The 14,120-nt window shown below is 59.6% G+C and overlaps 1 protein-coding gene across 11 annotated transcripts in view; it reads left to right on the top strand.

Annotated features, from left to right (window-relative positions):
* LDB3 (LIM domain binding 3) overlaps window positions 1-14,120 on the top strand; it is a 74,757-nt gene that overhangs the window by 10,553 nt on the left and 50,084 nt on the right. For 4 of the 11 annotated variants that reach the window (XM_012651287.1, XM_012651285.1, XM_012651292.1 and 1 more), the window contains exons 2-7: window positions 286-437; window positions 906-981; window positions 6,166-6,188; window positions 7,199-7,402; window positions 11,954-12,120; window positions 12,533-12,569. In XM_012651287.1, coding sequence (XP_012506741.1) covers window positions 286-437; window positions 906-981; window positions 6,166-6,188; window positions 7,199-7,402; window positions 11,954-12,120; window positions 12,533-12,569 — 659 coding nt within the window. Of the gene's footprint in view, window positions 1-285; window positions 438-905; window positions 982-2,105; window positions 2,456-6,165; window positions 6,189-7,198; window positions 7,403-11,953; window positions 12,121-12,532; window positions 12,570-14,120 lie in introns of all 11 variants that reach the window. The other 7 variants (XM_012651284.1, XM_012651286.1, XM_012651290.1 and 4 more) reach the window with 2 other exon arrangements.

Raw genomic sequence — 14,120 nt, 5'->3', positions numbered from 1 at the left:
CAAGGATGGTTGCTAGGGGCAGACCTGGAAGTGGCGTGCGTTGCCACCCTCATTCCACTGGCCAGGGCTAGTCCCATGGCTGCAGTTAAATATGAAGTGCTAGGACATATGGTGGCCATGTGCCAGGAAGAGGAACCAGGTTTGGTGAGAGCGGCTATGGGCCACAGTGAATGAAAGACAAAATGATGGCCTCTACCGCATGTCTGCACGTGACTCTTCCCTAAGGACTGGCCCATCCTCAGGACCGCCTCTTTATGCTCACCCCCCTTCCTGCTGTCCCATCAGATCACTCCAGGCAGCAAGGCAGCCGAGTCCCAGATCAGCCAGGGTGACCTGGTGGTGGCCATTGATGGCATCAACACAGACACCATGACCCACCTGGAGGCTCAGAACAAGATCAAGTCTGCCAGCTACAACCTGAGCCTCACTCTGCAGAAGTAGGTGGGAGCTCTCCAGAGCCTGGGGCGTGGGTGCCGGCGGGGGGCGGCCAAAGGAGGGGTTGTCCCATAGCAATTGCATGGCAGCCCTGTGCTGCAGAGCCATGCAGAAAGGTAAGGATAATGCTGGCCCAGGTCATTGTCAAGCACCCAGAGGCAGATGTTACAGCCTCATTTTACGGATGAGGCTGGGTGAGGGTGGTCCCGGTGCTGCCAGCACGTTAGGCCTGGGAGCCAGGGTCCTCCTGCCTCCTCTCTGCCCAGGCAGCCTCCCAAGGCCATAGCAGAGGCCCATGATGCTGACCAAAGTGCCCAGGGCCATGATTCTCCATCGTGGTCAGACCAGGGCCTTCTTGGGGGGACCCAGACCCAGTTCCCTCTTGCTCTCCTCTCGCCAGCCCTGCCCAGGAAGGAGCTCCTGGCCTCAGGGGACACTTCATCACTTGGTCCCATCTTTGGTTTCTCCAGGTCAAAGCGTCCCATTGCCATCTCCACAACAGCACCCCCGGTGAAGTCCCCTCTGCCGGTGATCCCCCACCAGAAGGTAGGTGCTGACTGTCGTTGACGGGTCCCTTCTCGGCCGTGGTTCCTGGACTGCAGCCCCTGGCCTGCCCGCCTGACCTCTGGCCTGCTCCATGCCTGCTCCTGCGTGGCTGACCGTGGGGAAGTGGGCAGGCCCTCAGGAAAGGCGTCCAAGCTCCCCAGGAAACACTGAGTGTGACGGGAAACCAGCTTGGGCAGCAGTCGTCTCAGGAGAGGGGTCAGCCTCCTGGCCAGGCAGGGGACAAGCTTCCGGAAGGCTCTCACCTCCATCTGCCCAAGGGGGATGGGCTGGGGTGACTGGCCAAAGCCCCAGCTTGAGCCAACCACCCCAGGAGGAGCTCCCAGGCAGGAGGGGCCTGCTGGGCCTCAGTTTCTCCTCCACACAGGGTTGCTCCCTCTGATTTCCACTTCCCCACCTGCCCTCCCCACTATACAGCCCTGTAGCCCAGCACACCTGCTGGCGGTGGGCGGCCTTAGACGCAGGCATGGGGGAAGCCGCGCCCTGGCCCCAGACTTCACTCTATGCTTGGGCCCTTCCCAAGCTCCCTCTGAGCATCTCAACCCGAGGCCCCAAAGCACAGGAGGCCCAGCCCTCACTCCCCCAGCCACTCCCCCTGCGTGACCTCACGCTGAACCCCGCTGTCCAGCAGGGCAGACTGGGCAGGGTGGGGACAGGGAAGAAGAGGCTGACAAGGGCAGGTGGGTCACAGACCGGGGAAGTGGCAGAGGGTCGCTTGGGAGATGCTTGCAGAGGAGGACAGAGAGGCTCAGTGCCAGCCACCTACTTCCCTGGCTTCCCTTCCTGCACCCCCACCCCTCCTGCCACAGCCAGCCCGGGAACAGACTCAGGATGCAGGGGACCCCTGGGGCCAGCAGGCTCGCCTTGGCTTCTGTGCAGGGCTGTGCGTTCTGCCCAGTTGTGAGTCTCCGGGCCAGGAGCCGTGAGCCTCCCTGACTCCTCCAGCACCACCTCCCCCTCCAGGTGCCCCGTCCAGGTGCTCTGGGCAGAGCGGGCTAGGCGCTCACACGAACGCATCTGTTTCAGGTCCACGCGGAAGCACTGGGACACGTGTGGCCTCTAACTACTCTCTTCTCTCTCCCCTGCATGGCGCTGCTCTGTGCCAGGACCCTGCTCTGGACATGAACGGCAGCCTGGCGGCACCCAGCCCCAGCCCCGAGGCGAGGGCCGGCCCGGGCACCCCAGGCACCCCGGAGCTCAGGCCCAGCTTTAGCCCCGCCTTCTCCCAGCCCTGCGCCTTCTCCTCACTTACGGAGGCTTCTGACCCCGGCCCTCCACGGGCCAGCCCGGAGGGAGCCCGGGACCCACTGGGCCCAAAAGTCCTACGGGGCTCGAGCCAGCCGAGGCAGTATAACAACCCCATTGGCCTGTACTCGGCAGAGACCCTGAGGGAGATGGCTCAGATGTACCAGATGAGCCTCCGAGGGAAGGCGTGGGGTGCCGGACTCCCAGGAGGGTAGGTAACGGGCATGCAGCGCACCAGTGGTGGTCTGGGGCCACCTGGGTCCTCAGTGCTTGGCAGCGTCCTGGTCAGGTGGTCAGAGCAAGGAGCTGGCCCCAGTCCAGCCAGGCCCAGGCCCGGGAGGCAGTGCGAGCTCAGAGCAATGCAAGCAATGATCCTACCGATGTTCGCCTCGAGCTGAGCAGGTCATTGTTTCACATGACCACCCTGGGGTGACATGTCAGATTTTGCAGAGGAGGAAACTGAGGCTCAGAGAAGGTTAAGTCGCGGTCCAGTTGTCCAGCTGCTAAGTGGCCAAGCCAGGCCTGAGTGCAGGAGACTCTGACTTCCAAAACTTTCACACCAGGCCACCCCCTTCAGGAGCTATGGGGCAAGGAGACAGGCTGGTCCCTGCCTCTCTGGGAGCACTAAAATAGAAGCAGAGAAGAGCTAGAGAGGGGAAGGGCAAGTTCTCTGGGATGGGGAGTAATCTGGGAAGGTTGCCTAGAGGAGGCAGTGCCTGAGCTGTGTACGGAGAGACTCGGTGATGGTGGGAGGGGAGTGAGCTTGCAGGACTGACCCTGGCCAGGATGGGGCAGCAGGGATGCAGGCCCCCAAGGAGAAAAGGGCTGGGGAGAAGAACAGTAGCTATGGCCCCCCACAGTCTAGCTGCTGGGGTTCTACAAGCACAGAAGTTAGAAGGACAAGGAGCTGGGGCATTGTGGAGGGGGCTGAGGGAAGGGAGCCCCCACGCTGAGCATGTATTAGCTTCCAAGCACTTCGCACTTGATATCTCATTTTAACTTCTACTATTGCCCCGCACAGTGGGCCCAGTTATCTCTGGTGCTAAAGGCGGGGGAGGATAAAGAAGACAACACATGTAAAGCACTGGGTTCAGTTCTGTCATAACTCACGGCATGGCACCTGGGACCGTCACTGCCCACAGTCGCCAGCTAGTGTGCAGAAGAGTGAAAGGCGGGACCTGGCTGGTGTGACCCAAGCCCACACTTTCCCTTTGCCCTCACTGCAGAAGGCACCTGTGCCCAGCAGGCCACTGCTCCCTGGAGATCTCCAGCTTCCCCAGCTCCTCTGCTCTTTCTGGGGTCCTGAGTGGAGCTGGGCTTCCCTGACCAAGGTGGCAGAGCCATATATACCCCCCAGGGTTTCCCAGCAAGGGGCTTTTGTCAGAAAACTCAGGGAATGGTAGAACAGAGATGGCCTCCTTGCCCTACCTCCATTGGGCCATAGGTCTTCCTGGTACTTTCTGGGACTGGCCCCAGGCGGGGAGGTTGGCCTCTGGTGGCCTGGGACACCCAGGAGGAGCACCTGCAGTAATGACTAGTGGCTCCCTCTACTGAGCCTTTACTCTGGGCTGGGGGCCAGCTAACAGTCCACATGCTTTAACTCTCAGCAACTCTATCTAACAACTCTCTCAACAACTCCAGAAGTAGGCATTATTTCCCCCAACATACAGCTGGAAAATAGAAGCTCAGAGAGGGTGAGTAACTTTGCCCAAAGTCACACAGCTAGTATGTGGCAGACAGGACTGGTACCCAGGTCAGCCTGACTCCACCCTGCGTTGAGACAGGGACCTATCTACCTGCTCAGGGAAGTCAAGGGCCAGCCCCACCCCTACTTCCCATGAATCCTGAGGTGCCCTCCCATTGGCTGGCACAGGGGCAGGAACTAACAAATATGTAAATTATTACCTGACAGTCAGAGCAGCAGAGTCCAACAGTTTGCTCCAAGGGGACAATAGGCTAGGGGAGGGACTGCCCTAGGTGCTTCATCCGAAGTAAAAGCTGATGCTGCTGTCGCAGGGCAGTGTTGGCAGGAGGGGCTGGAGCCTCTAACCTGGGCTAGCCCAGGGCAGCCTCTGCTGGGCCGAGGCCACCCCCTTTGCTAAGTGTCTAACTGCTTGCAGGCAACAGTGTCAGCAAGTGCTAATCCTGGTGTCTGTCCATTATCCCATGCTGAGGGCTTTGCACGGTTCACCTGTGTGGTGGGCACTACCATCTCAATTTAATGAATGAGGAAACTGAGGCCAAGACGGGTGGGTAAGTTGCTCAGAGTTCTAGGAAGACGCAAGGTCAGGATTTCAACTCTGTCCTGTCTGGCTCCAAAAGGAAGCCCCTTCCCCTACTTTCTCCCCTGGGCAGCCTGCAGTGCAATTCTTTGGCAGCTTGTATCCTTTCGGAAGGGGTAGAGAGGAACGGATGGGGTACAAGGGCCTGGGCATCTCTGCACCCCCTTCTCATCCTCTCTGGGGCTGGCATTGAAGGACAGCATCCCTCAGGCCACTCAGTGTGAGGGTCCCTGGGCAGGTCTCACATCTTGGACTCATCTTCCCCAAGACCTGGGCACTGGCTCCTCCCTGAGATGGATCTGCTGTAGTCATCCCAGCCCTGGGCCTCAGCGGGGAGGGGAAGGCTGAGCTGGGGGCAGGAATCAAGGCCAAAAAAGGAGCTGGCAGCCCCACCCCACCAGGCCAACACTGCCCTCTGCAGGGGCACTGGGTGGTCAGGGCAAGAGCTGACCCTGCAGCTGTCAGCACTGGCCAAAAATGGAGAAGGAATGATGCCCCATGCTGGCCCTTTCCTAATATAGCGCCACTTGCAGCTATTTCGAGCCTGGAAGGACAGAGGGAATTTTATCAGGTCTCTGAGAGAGTGGCGGGTCTGGGGCCGAGCAAGGCCACCACACGGCACCCTGGGGCCAGGGATCCCTGACTTTAGCTCCGCTCCCCAGGGTTCTGGCCGTGGGACAACCAGGGCCAGGCCAGCTGAGACCCAGGCTCCCTGACCCTGAGCCCATGGTAAGCAGATCCAGGAAGGTGGCAGGGTTTGGGGACAGAGTCCACCACCTTCCACGCTGTCTCCTTCTCCAGCTTCACACAGGGCCACTGGCCACAGGGTCTGCCACTGCAGGGAATATGCATTTAAAGAAACATGGTATAGACAATGCTTCCCCCAAGGAGACCATGGTCCAGGAAGTTCGCTCTCAGATGAGAGTGAGAGGTAGGGTCCCTCCGTGGTGTCCAAGCTAGGCTGCCTTGGCTGGGGGCTCTGCTGCAGCAAACCTTGGACTCACACTTCTCCCTGAGCCTCCTTAGTCCTCCCTCCTGCCTCATGGCTAGTCCACAGGCCTTTAGGAGTGGTCCCTGGGGACTGTGCCACTCCCTACCTCTGTACCCCAGGAGGAGGCCAGGGCTGCCTGCCCCTCTTCTGGGAGGGAGAGCAGCCGGGGGCTGTGGGTAAACCTGCTGCATTCCCCGTCCCCCAGCACACTGCAACGCGGCTCCTGGAGCGGAACTCCAGAGCTTCCCCCGTGAAACGGGCAGAACTGCTGTTGGCGGGGAGGCACCTGGCTGTGGCCCTCTCCATAGAAGCCACAGCTGGTCCTGTCCCCATCCCCAGCTTCCTCTCCGGGGCCTGTAGCTGGGCTGAATGTGGGGGATTCATGTACATGGTGTGAATGCTCATGAAGATGGACAAGAAAACCCTTTTTGCTGGCAGAGCTGAGGGTACCGGGGTCCGCCGAGGGGGAAACACTGCTGTGTCGGGGCCAGACTCTGAGCTCTCTCCCCTCCTCACTCCCGACTCTCCCTGCCCAGTGTGGTTCTGCCTCCATAATGACCAGTCTGAGGATGGTTCCGCGCTCACACTGCCCCTGGCACGAGCCTTGCTCTGATCACCCTGTCTTCTTTGCCCTTCTCTCCTCCCCAGGTGGTAGCCAACTCTCCAGCCAAGTTAGTATCGAAGGACAGCATGTGTGTGTGCTTGTGTGCCGACCCCAGCATGCGTCTGCGTGTCCGGCGTGGACAGCGTGTGCTGCCGGCATGTGTGTGCCTGTGCGCATGTGTGAGTGGGGTGCATTTGTGCCTCTCGGGGAGCCTGCATGTGTGTGAAGCAGGAGTGTGGAGCGGAGGCGTTTTGGGGGTGGGAGTGGGGGCTCCATCCGATGGTTCCAATTTCGATCCCGATTTCCTGCTGTAGCTGCTTAAGACGCGCAGGCTGGCTGGGGGGCGGGGGTGCGCTGCCACTGGGCCCGTGCGAGCCTGAAGACCTTTCTGTCCTGGCGGACCCCTCAGAAGGGCTGCTCCTGACCCTGTGTTTGCCTGGGGGGCACACCTATCCGTTGGAGGGAAGAGCCTCCCATGCGTAGAGACTGGTGGGACACAGCAAGCTGGACTCAAGGGCCCTGGGCCGCCGGAGCCTTGCTCTGAGGAAGAAACACCTGCACTGAAGCATCCGGAAGAGCAGAGCCCCAGGCCGCTGAGGGGGTGGCCTGCAGGACGGGCCCCTTCTTGGAGGAACGTCACTCAGAACGCCTGTGGGTGCCCAGTGGGGCTGCTTCTCACCTTCGGGGCGTTTTGGACTCCGCTTGGGCTGCCGCTGCCTCTCACATGTGGCCCAGTGTCTGTCCCTGACCCCCAAGTCCCCTGCTTCCCCTGCTGTGTGTGGAGGAGATCTCTCCATGCCTGGCCCCACCCTGCGCACCCTGGGAGGCGGCTCGGGCTGAGCCGGGCCCTGCAGGGGGCCTGGGAAAGCCTCCTGCACGGATGAGGACTTTGCCGACCAGACCCAGCCCACCCACAGCCGGGGGCCTTGGGTAGCCTGTGTGCGATCAGGGCCACGGCTTTGGGAGATCTCTCTTGACACCCACCACCAGCAGCCCTTGCCTTGACCGCCCATGTAACCACCCCCTGTTGCCCTTTTTTCCTCCCCTCCCCGCCCGCCCTCACGTGCCCCTCCCCAGCGCCGACTACCAGGAACGCTTCAACCCCAGCGCCCTGAAGGACTCGGCCCTGTCCACCCACAAGCCCATTGAGGTGAAGGGGCTGGGCGGCAAGGCCACCATCATCCACGCGCAGTACAACACGCCCATCAGCATGTACTCTCAGGACGCCATCATGGACGCCATCGCCGGGCAGGCGCAGGCCCAGGGCAGCGACTTCAGCGGGTAAGCGCCTCCCTCCTCCGCCGTCCTCAGCGCCTCTGCCACACACCGGGGCCCATCGTCTGCAGAGCCCAGGGGACCAGGCCGTCGGGACCAGCCTGGACCTCCCGGGGGCACGGGCCCTTGGAGGGGAGCCAGCCTTCACCAGGGCCTTCCGGAACATGGCTGCCCTCTCTTCAGAACCTGTCTCATGGTCAGCCTTAGAAGGGTGGCAAAATGCAGAATATGGTGGTTCCTCAAAAGTGCTTTCCACAGCCTCTGCACCTTCCCAGGCTCCGTGAGGGGCTGGCTTGGGAAGAGACTTCTGATCGTCTTAACAAGGGGCCTCTCACAGCTAAGCCCTCTTTGCAGGGGGGCGGCGCCGTGTTCTTCCTGCGATGACAGTCAATTCAAACACGTGGCTGGGTTTCTGGTTTGGGAAGGGGCCTGGGTCTCACCATCAGAGATGTTGTTGGCAGTCAGTCCCACCAGTGGGCACCTCCCTCCTCCTCTTGGTCCCAGGAAGCCCGGCCTCAGGGCAGTTGGATTTCAGACATCTTGGTTCCAGGAATTTGCCCTTTAGCTGTGATTGCGGAATTGGAGGGTTGAGTAGGGAAAGAGTTGGCTAAAAATCGTTTGTGGATGAAAAATGCTAATAGTGCAAACATTAGCGGGACCCCTCTCTGTCTCTGTCTTTCTCCCTGTCTCTCTCTCTGTCTTCCTCCTTCTCTCTCTCTCTCTGTCTGTTGTTTCTCTTTCTTGCACACAGGAGTGCACACACACCCACACACAGTGCCTTACTGTTTTCTACTTGGGAATACCATAGTGTTGACCGGAACTGGCTAGTTATCTCTTTGGGCAACATCTTATCCCTGGGTCAGGATCCCCAACAAGTCAAGGCAAAAAGTCTTAAAATGACAGCTGTACGTTTTTTCTGAAGCTAGGAAGACAGATATTATAAGAGGGTTAGAGGGGTTAAAAACTCACAGATAACCCCTACAGCGCTTGGCCTTTCCAGAGCCCAGCTCTGTGGCCATGGTGTGCATCCGGGTTGAAAGGGCAGGCTCCAGGCTCTGCCAAAGGACAAAGGCTGGTGTGGCCTTCCTGGGCTTTCTGGTCCTGGGGAGCCTGGTGCCCTCTTGGGGCCGCAGTACTGGCCTAGGGCCACCAGGGGGCAGAGGTCACCTGTCCCGGAACTGCGCATCTCACACCCCGCAGGCTTGGGGCAGCTGGCTTTGCATAACTCTGGGCAATGTTGATTTATTTAATTCCATCATTTAAAGCAGAAAATATGACCATGCAAGTTTAAAAACACAGCCATTAGCTCATGTGTACCCAGAAAACAAGGCTGCCTAAGCCGAAGAGCTAACAGGGATTTCCTGTTAACATTTCTTTGCCTCGTGTGTCCTTGGTGTGCTCTTAAAAATGGTACCAGTCGCCAAAGGGAAGTTCAGTGGAAAATAATGGAAGAGCTGCTCTTCACTGACTCTTTCCTGCACCTGAGAAGACTGCAATCGTTTGGTTTTACCCCTAGGGTATCCATAATTTTCTGAACATGGCGCTCTATTGATTAATCTTGGCTTCTCAAAGGAACTTTCCCATCTCCCTCCCGTTCCCGTCCCTCCCTTTTCCTTCCCTTGCTGCCTGGAAAGGACCATCCTTCCGTCTTCCTTTTAACGCCACCACGCTGGGCTGACGCTGCTGTGGTGCCAGTGGGCAACCCTTTCAGCCGTAACGTGCTCCCATTTCTGCTGTTAATTTCTGCGGTTCCTTCCTCGCTGACCGTTTTCTTTTTCTCTTTTTCTTCCTCCTTCACCCACCCCACTCCCATAACTCATTTCTGGTCCTAACCCTGCTCTCTTGTGTGCGCCGCCCTCTGCCATCCCATGATGGACGCGCACTCACGGCTGGGTTTCCCTCTGCTTGGCAGGGCATCGCCGCTGGCGTAAGTAGACCACGCAGTGTCTGTCTCGTCGTCTGTCTGTCTGGTTGCAGGATGGTGTGTGGGTTTGGTGGCATGTATCTGAGGACCCGCGGTCAGTCCACGTGCTCTGTCCATGTTCTTCCTCACACCCACCTCGCAGCCAAACGACATCCCCTGTAGCCTGTTCAGGCAAGTACTTGTCTTTGGGGGTTGGCCCCAAACAATGTCACTGTGGCTGCAGAGTGACAACATTCACACTGTACTCCTCCCAGACTGGGGTGCATCCCTGTGTTCTTGCCATGCTTTGGGTGGCTGCTCCTAGCCTTTCCAATCTGCACTGGGACAGCATAGACCTGAGTGTCTGAATCCACACTTGGCCGTGACTCAGGGCTAGACAGTGGCAAGGTGACCTGTTAGAGGCCACTCCCCAGAATCCTCACTGGAGATGGACCTGCAGGAGCCAGTCCCTGCCATGGCCACCCATGGGAGGTGAAAGATGAGTCAGATTTGGGGACAGTGCATAGTGGGGCAAATGCCAGAGGTGACTTTGATGTCACAGTGACCATGGCGTGTTTTCTGTGACAAGAAGAATAAGCCAAAAGCGGTTCCAGAGAGTGGCCTCGAGCCCAGGCCCCCAAGACTGCAGGGCCTGTTTCATCCTCTACTCACACGTTCCCCCTAAACCTCCGTGTCTTAAAAGGCACAACAGTCCCTCATCTGACTCCAGTCTCTGCTGCACCAGCAACACGAGTCCCTGGTCTTTGCAGTTTGTAGGAAATGATGCCAGCAATGTTGAGTCCCAAGGACTCAAGCCTGGCAGCTTTCTTGAGCCCTTGGAGCTGAGAAAGGCACAGGGGAGCTCCTCATGGGCATGTCCCAGTGAAAAGGCAGCAGTCACCTCCAGTCTGCTCTCTGGTTCACAAAGGTCCATGTAGACAGGCTCGAGGGCAGGGCCTGGGCTTGGGGCCACGCCTTCCCTCTCGCACGGCACACTCTATGCTCATTCCCTCTCCTCCTGGCGGGCCAGGAGCCAGGACCAGGGAGACTAGGTCATGCCTTCCTTTGTCCATCTCACCCAAAGACCTCAGGAGCCCTTGGGACTCCTCCCTATGCCAGAAATGGCTCCTCTAGCAAGAGCGAGTTTCCTCTCTCTCCTTCACTCCTCCCTGGCTGGACCCCAGAGGGATCTGCTGGTCCTCCCTGTCTGATCCCAATCACAGGCTGCCTGTACCTGTAGCTCTCCTGGCCAGGGCAGAACCTTCAGGGAAATAGGGGCGGCTCCACCCAACCTAAATCATCTCTCTCTACCTCTGTGCTTGTAGCCCATCCTGAGCCAGACACGGGAGACCAGTCCTGGGAGACCAGGCCAGTTCTCTGTCCAGCTCCTTGCGGAGAGGGTAGAAGACATGGGCACTGGAAAGATCCCCCTCCTAGCCAGCCAGCCATCCCTCTGGGGGGAGAGGGGAGGCGGGCAGGAGGATGCTGGCCAGGACAGGTCTGGGCTGCACCATGTCTCCAGGCACGGAGCATCTGGATCTCTGTAAGGCCCCAGTGGGCAGAAGTGGCCTTTGAGCCCTTGTGACTGCAGAGAGCCAGATGGGAAGGACACTAGGCTAGAAGCTGGGAAGTGTGGGCTCCAGCTCAATGGGGCGCTACCTGCCATAACTTGGAGCTAGCTGGCTGGCCTCTCTGGACCTCAGTTTCAGCATCTGTAAGAGGACAGGGCTGGACCAACAGTCTGTCATTGCTGTGAGCTTCGCCTGAGCCCTCCCTAACCTTTGAGAGGGTGGGCTGGGCAGCCTAGATCCTCTGGTCCCCTGGCCAGGGTTAGGGGGCACCTGTAAGGCTTTTGATCATTGCTGCCCTACAGTCTGATCTGTGCCGGGAGGCACTGGACCCAAGGGTCTCTGAGGTCCGTTCTGGCTCTGGTCCAGGGTTCGTTCATTCAGCTAAGAGTTTTGAGCACCTATCATGAGCCAGACCCTGGGAGTCTACGAGAAAGTCTCCAGGCCCCCGCCCTGCCCCCAAAAGGCTGTGCTGCCCTGGGTCACAGGACCATCTCTGTGGCTCCACTCCCACCTCCCCCAGACGAGAAACCCCACTGTGCCTGCGGGCCATGCTGGGGCCACAGGGCCTTGCTGCCTCCTTTCTCACGCCACCTCCCAGCGGAGTCTGCCTGCTCGCAGCTGAGCCCGGAACCCTCCGCCTTCTTCCAGGGCAGTCTCGGCGTTGGCAGCCCCCTGTCTGCATCCGCAGGTGCGAGGATGGCAGTGGATGGGCCCTGAGGAAGCCTCTGGGTCCCCGCAGGTGGCCTATTCTCACCCAGGCCCACACTCAGGGCGTGCTCAAAAAGGTCAAAATTACTTCAAGAAGACCTTTTCTGTTTCCTCCTTCCTTAAAGGGGGTCCGGGGGTGGGGGCGTCTTCAGGCCTGGGCCTGGAGTTCGCTCTGGGGGGGGCAGACTGGCGGGATCTGAGCCCCCAACCCTCACCAGGACCACCCTGAGCACTGGGGACCCGGGGCTCGCCCGCGTCGTGGGTTCTCAGAGGGCAGCGGGTGAAGGGCAGGTGGGCACAGAACAGCACGTGGGTGGGGGGTGCTCAGGGGCACAGCGGGGGGCCGGGTTCCAGCCTGCCCCTTCTGCACCGCAGGAGCCTTCCTGTCAAAGACCTCACGGTAGACAGCGCCTCTCCCGTGTACCAGGCTGTGGTTAAGAACCAGAACAAGCCGGAAGACGAGGCGGAGTGGGCCCGCCGCTCCTCCAACCTGCAGTCGCGCTCCTTCCGCATCCTGGCCCAGATGACGGGGACGGAATTCAGTGAGTGAGGGCTGCCTGGGAGCAGGGAAGGGAGGTGCTGAGGGCCACGAGGGGCCTGGACTGGGCTGCTCGGTCTTGGGGCCCATGGAAGCCACGGAGTCCAGAGGCCTTTATGGTTTGTTAGCGGCCGGCAGAGCTCCCGGGGGGCCCTTGGGCAGGTGTCCAGCGACGGTAGCTTCTTCCCCAAGCCCCACCGTGACGCGGGCAGCAGGCTGATGGAGCAGCTCCTGGGAGCAGTGACTGCCTGGGGCTGGGATGAGAGGACCGCACAGGCTCGCCTCTGACCCCCCCAGGCACGCCGCGGTTCTGTCCACAATGACAAGCCGGGGGCAGGAGCGACTGGGGCCTGGCTGCTGGCAGCGCTTCCCTGTGCTCCCTGTCAGTGCCCTGACCGGCTCCTTTCTACCCACAGTGCAAGACCCTGACGAAGAAGCTCTGCGAAGATCAAGGTGAGTGCCTGGGCCCAGGCTCCGCGGCCCTGCCCTCTAGCCCCATCCCCCTTGAGCAGCCCCCAGGCCACAGGACTCATAGAGGGAACCTCTCAAATGCATGGATTTGGAAAGCCTGGCCCGGAAAGGGCTCCAGCAGATGCTGGCTTGAGGCAGCCGTCCTGGGTCAGGGGGTCTCTGTGCCCCAGCCCCAGGCTACAGGAGGGAAGACTCTGGGCTCTCCTGGCTCCGTCCCCGGGCAGGGGGCAGGGCTGCTTTGGCCTTCGCTGGGCTATTGAGAATGAGGGCATCTCTCCCTGTGAGGGCTCCGGGCCGGCCACCTCACCTGCCCACGCACCGCAGGGCCTGTCCCCCTGTGAGTCTAAAGGCTGGGCACTGGGCAGCAGGCAGGTGGGAGGCCATGCTGGGCATGGACGCCTGACCCCTGGACTCACCTGTCCAGGCCTGCATTGAGGTACCAGTTCTGTAAATTGCTCAGAGCACAACAGCGGCTGAAAGGGAGACCAGCCCTCGACATGAGGAGGGGTTTGTGCAGAGCTGGGGACTCAGGGCACGGTTTCCCTGTCAGTGGCAGTTCTGAGGCCACAGCCACTAACCTACCATCGTGGCCTGTCAGGTGCTCGTAGCCCTGGGCATGAGGGAGGCATGCTGCCCTAGAACCCACTGGAACCCACTAGGGGCTTCCATGGTGAGGCGTGGGGATCAGTGTGGCTGTATGTACACTCCGGTAGCAAACATACCATCCGCATGCTCTTCCCAGCAAGTCCGCCTTGGGCCAGCGCTTCCCTTGGTGGCCTCTGTGTGAGGGGCTGGGGTCAGAGGTGCTCTCCCACCCTGGACCAAGCTTTCTGGACTTGCTAACCAGTGCGTAGTGGTCACAGGACCCGCAGAGTAAGACTTGGGCCAGCTCGGACTTGATGTAGATTTTCTTTTTAAATGTGTATTTTTGCCAACCCAAGTTGCTCCACTCTTTGGCTGGGCATCCAGACCTAAAGTGTGGTCCCCCAGGCCTGCATGGAATGCATGCGGTTCCAACAGTCCTTAGCCCTTCGTGCCTGCAACGCGTCTAGAGTCCGAGATGAGATACGTTTGATTTAGCTCAGAAGTTAAGATCCAGCTATGTTAAGTGTGACTGAGCTCTTGGCTGTCCCCTCCTCCTATGCTGCGCTGCCCCTACGTGCTGTCCCCATATTTGTCCCACCCTCCTCTTTGAAGCCATCCATGTAGATGCTTCAGTGAGCAATGTAGACATTCTCAAAGATTTGATAGAGGGATCTTTACATACCCCAGAGTCAAATGGCCTAAAAAGCCCCAGTTCCTTCCACCAAGAAGTCAGGAAGGGGCCTTTTTCCTCCCTCCCATGAGACACAGAGTGTTGCTTCTCCAGACCCTGCCACCCACTTCTGGTTACTTCATGTTCCTCTTCCCTTCAGTATGCAGGGTGGTCCCACCAAGCTTGTGCCTCAACACCCAGACGTCATTAGCAGGGGAAATGTACCATGGAGGTAGATTACAGTGAACTTTTGACTTTTGCATTTCCCCTGGAATCTC

This window comes from Propithecus coquereli, unplaced genomic scaffold, assembly GCF_000956105.1.
Source record: "Propithecus coquereli isolate 6110/MARCELLA unplaced genomic scaffold, Pcoq_1.0 Scaffold351, whole genome shotgun sequence".
Taxonomy (NCBI): domain Eukaryota; kingdom Metazoa; phylum Chordata; class Mammalia; order Primates; family Indriidae; genus Propithecus; species Propithecus coquereli.
The sequence above is the reverse complement of the archived record's forward strand: the minus strand, read 5'-3'. Positions and strand labels throughout refer to the sequence as shown.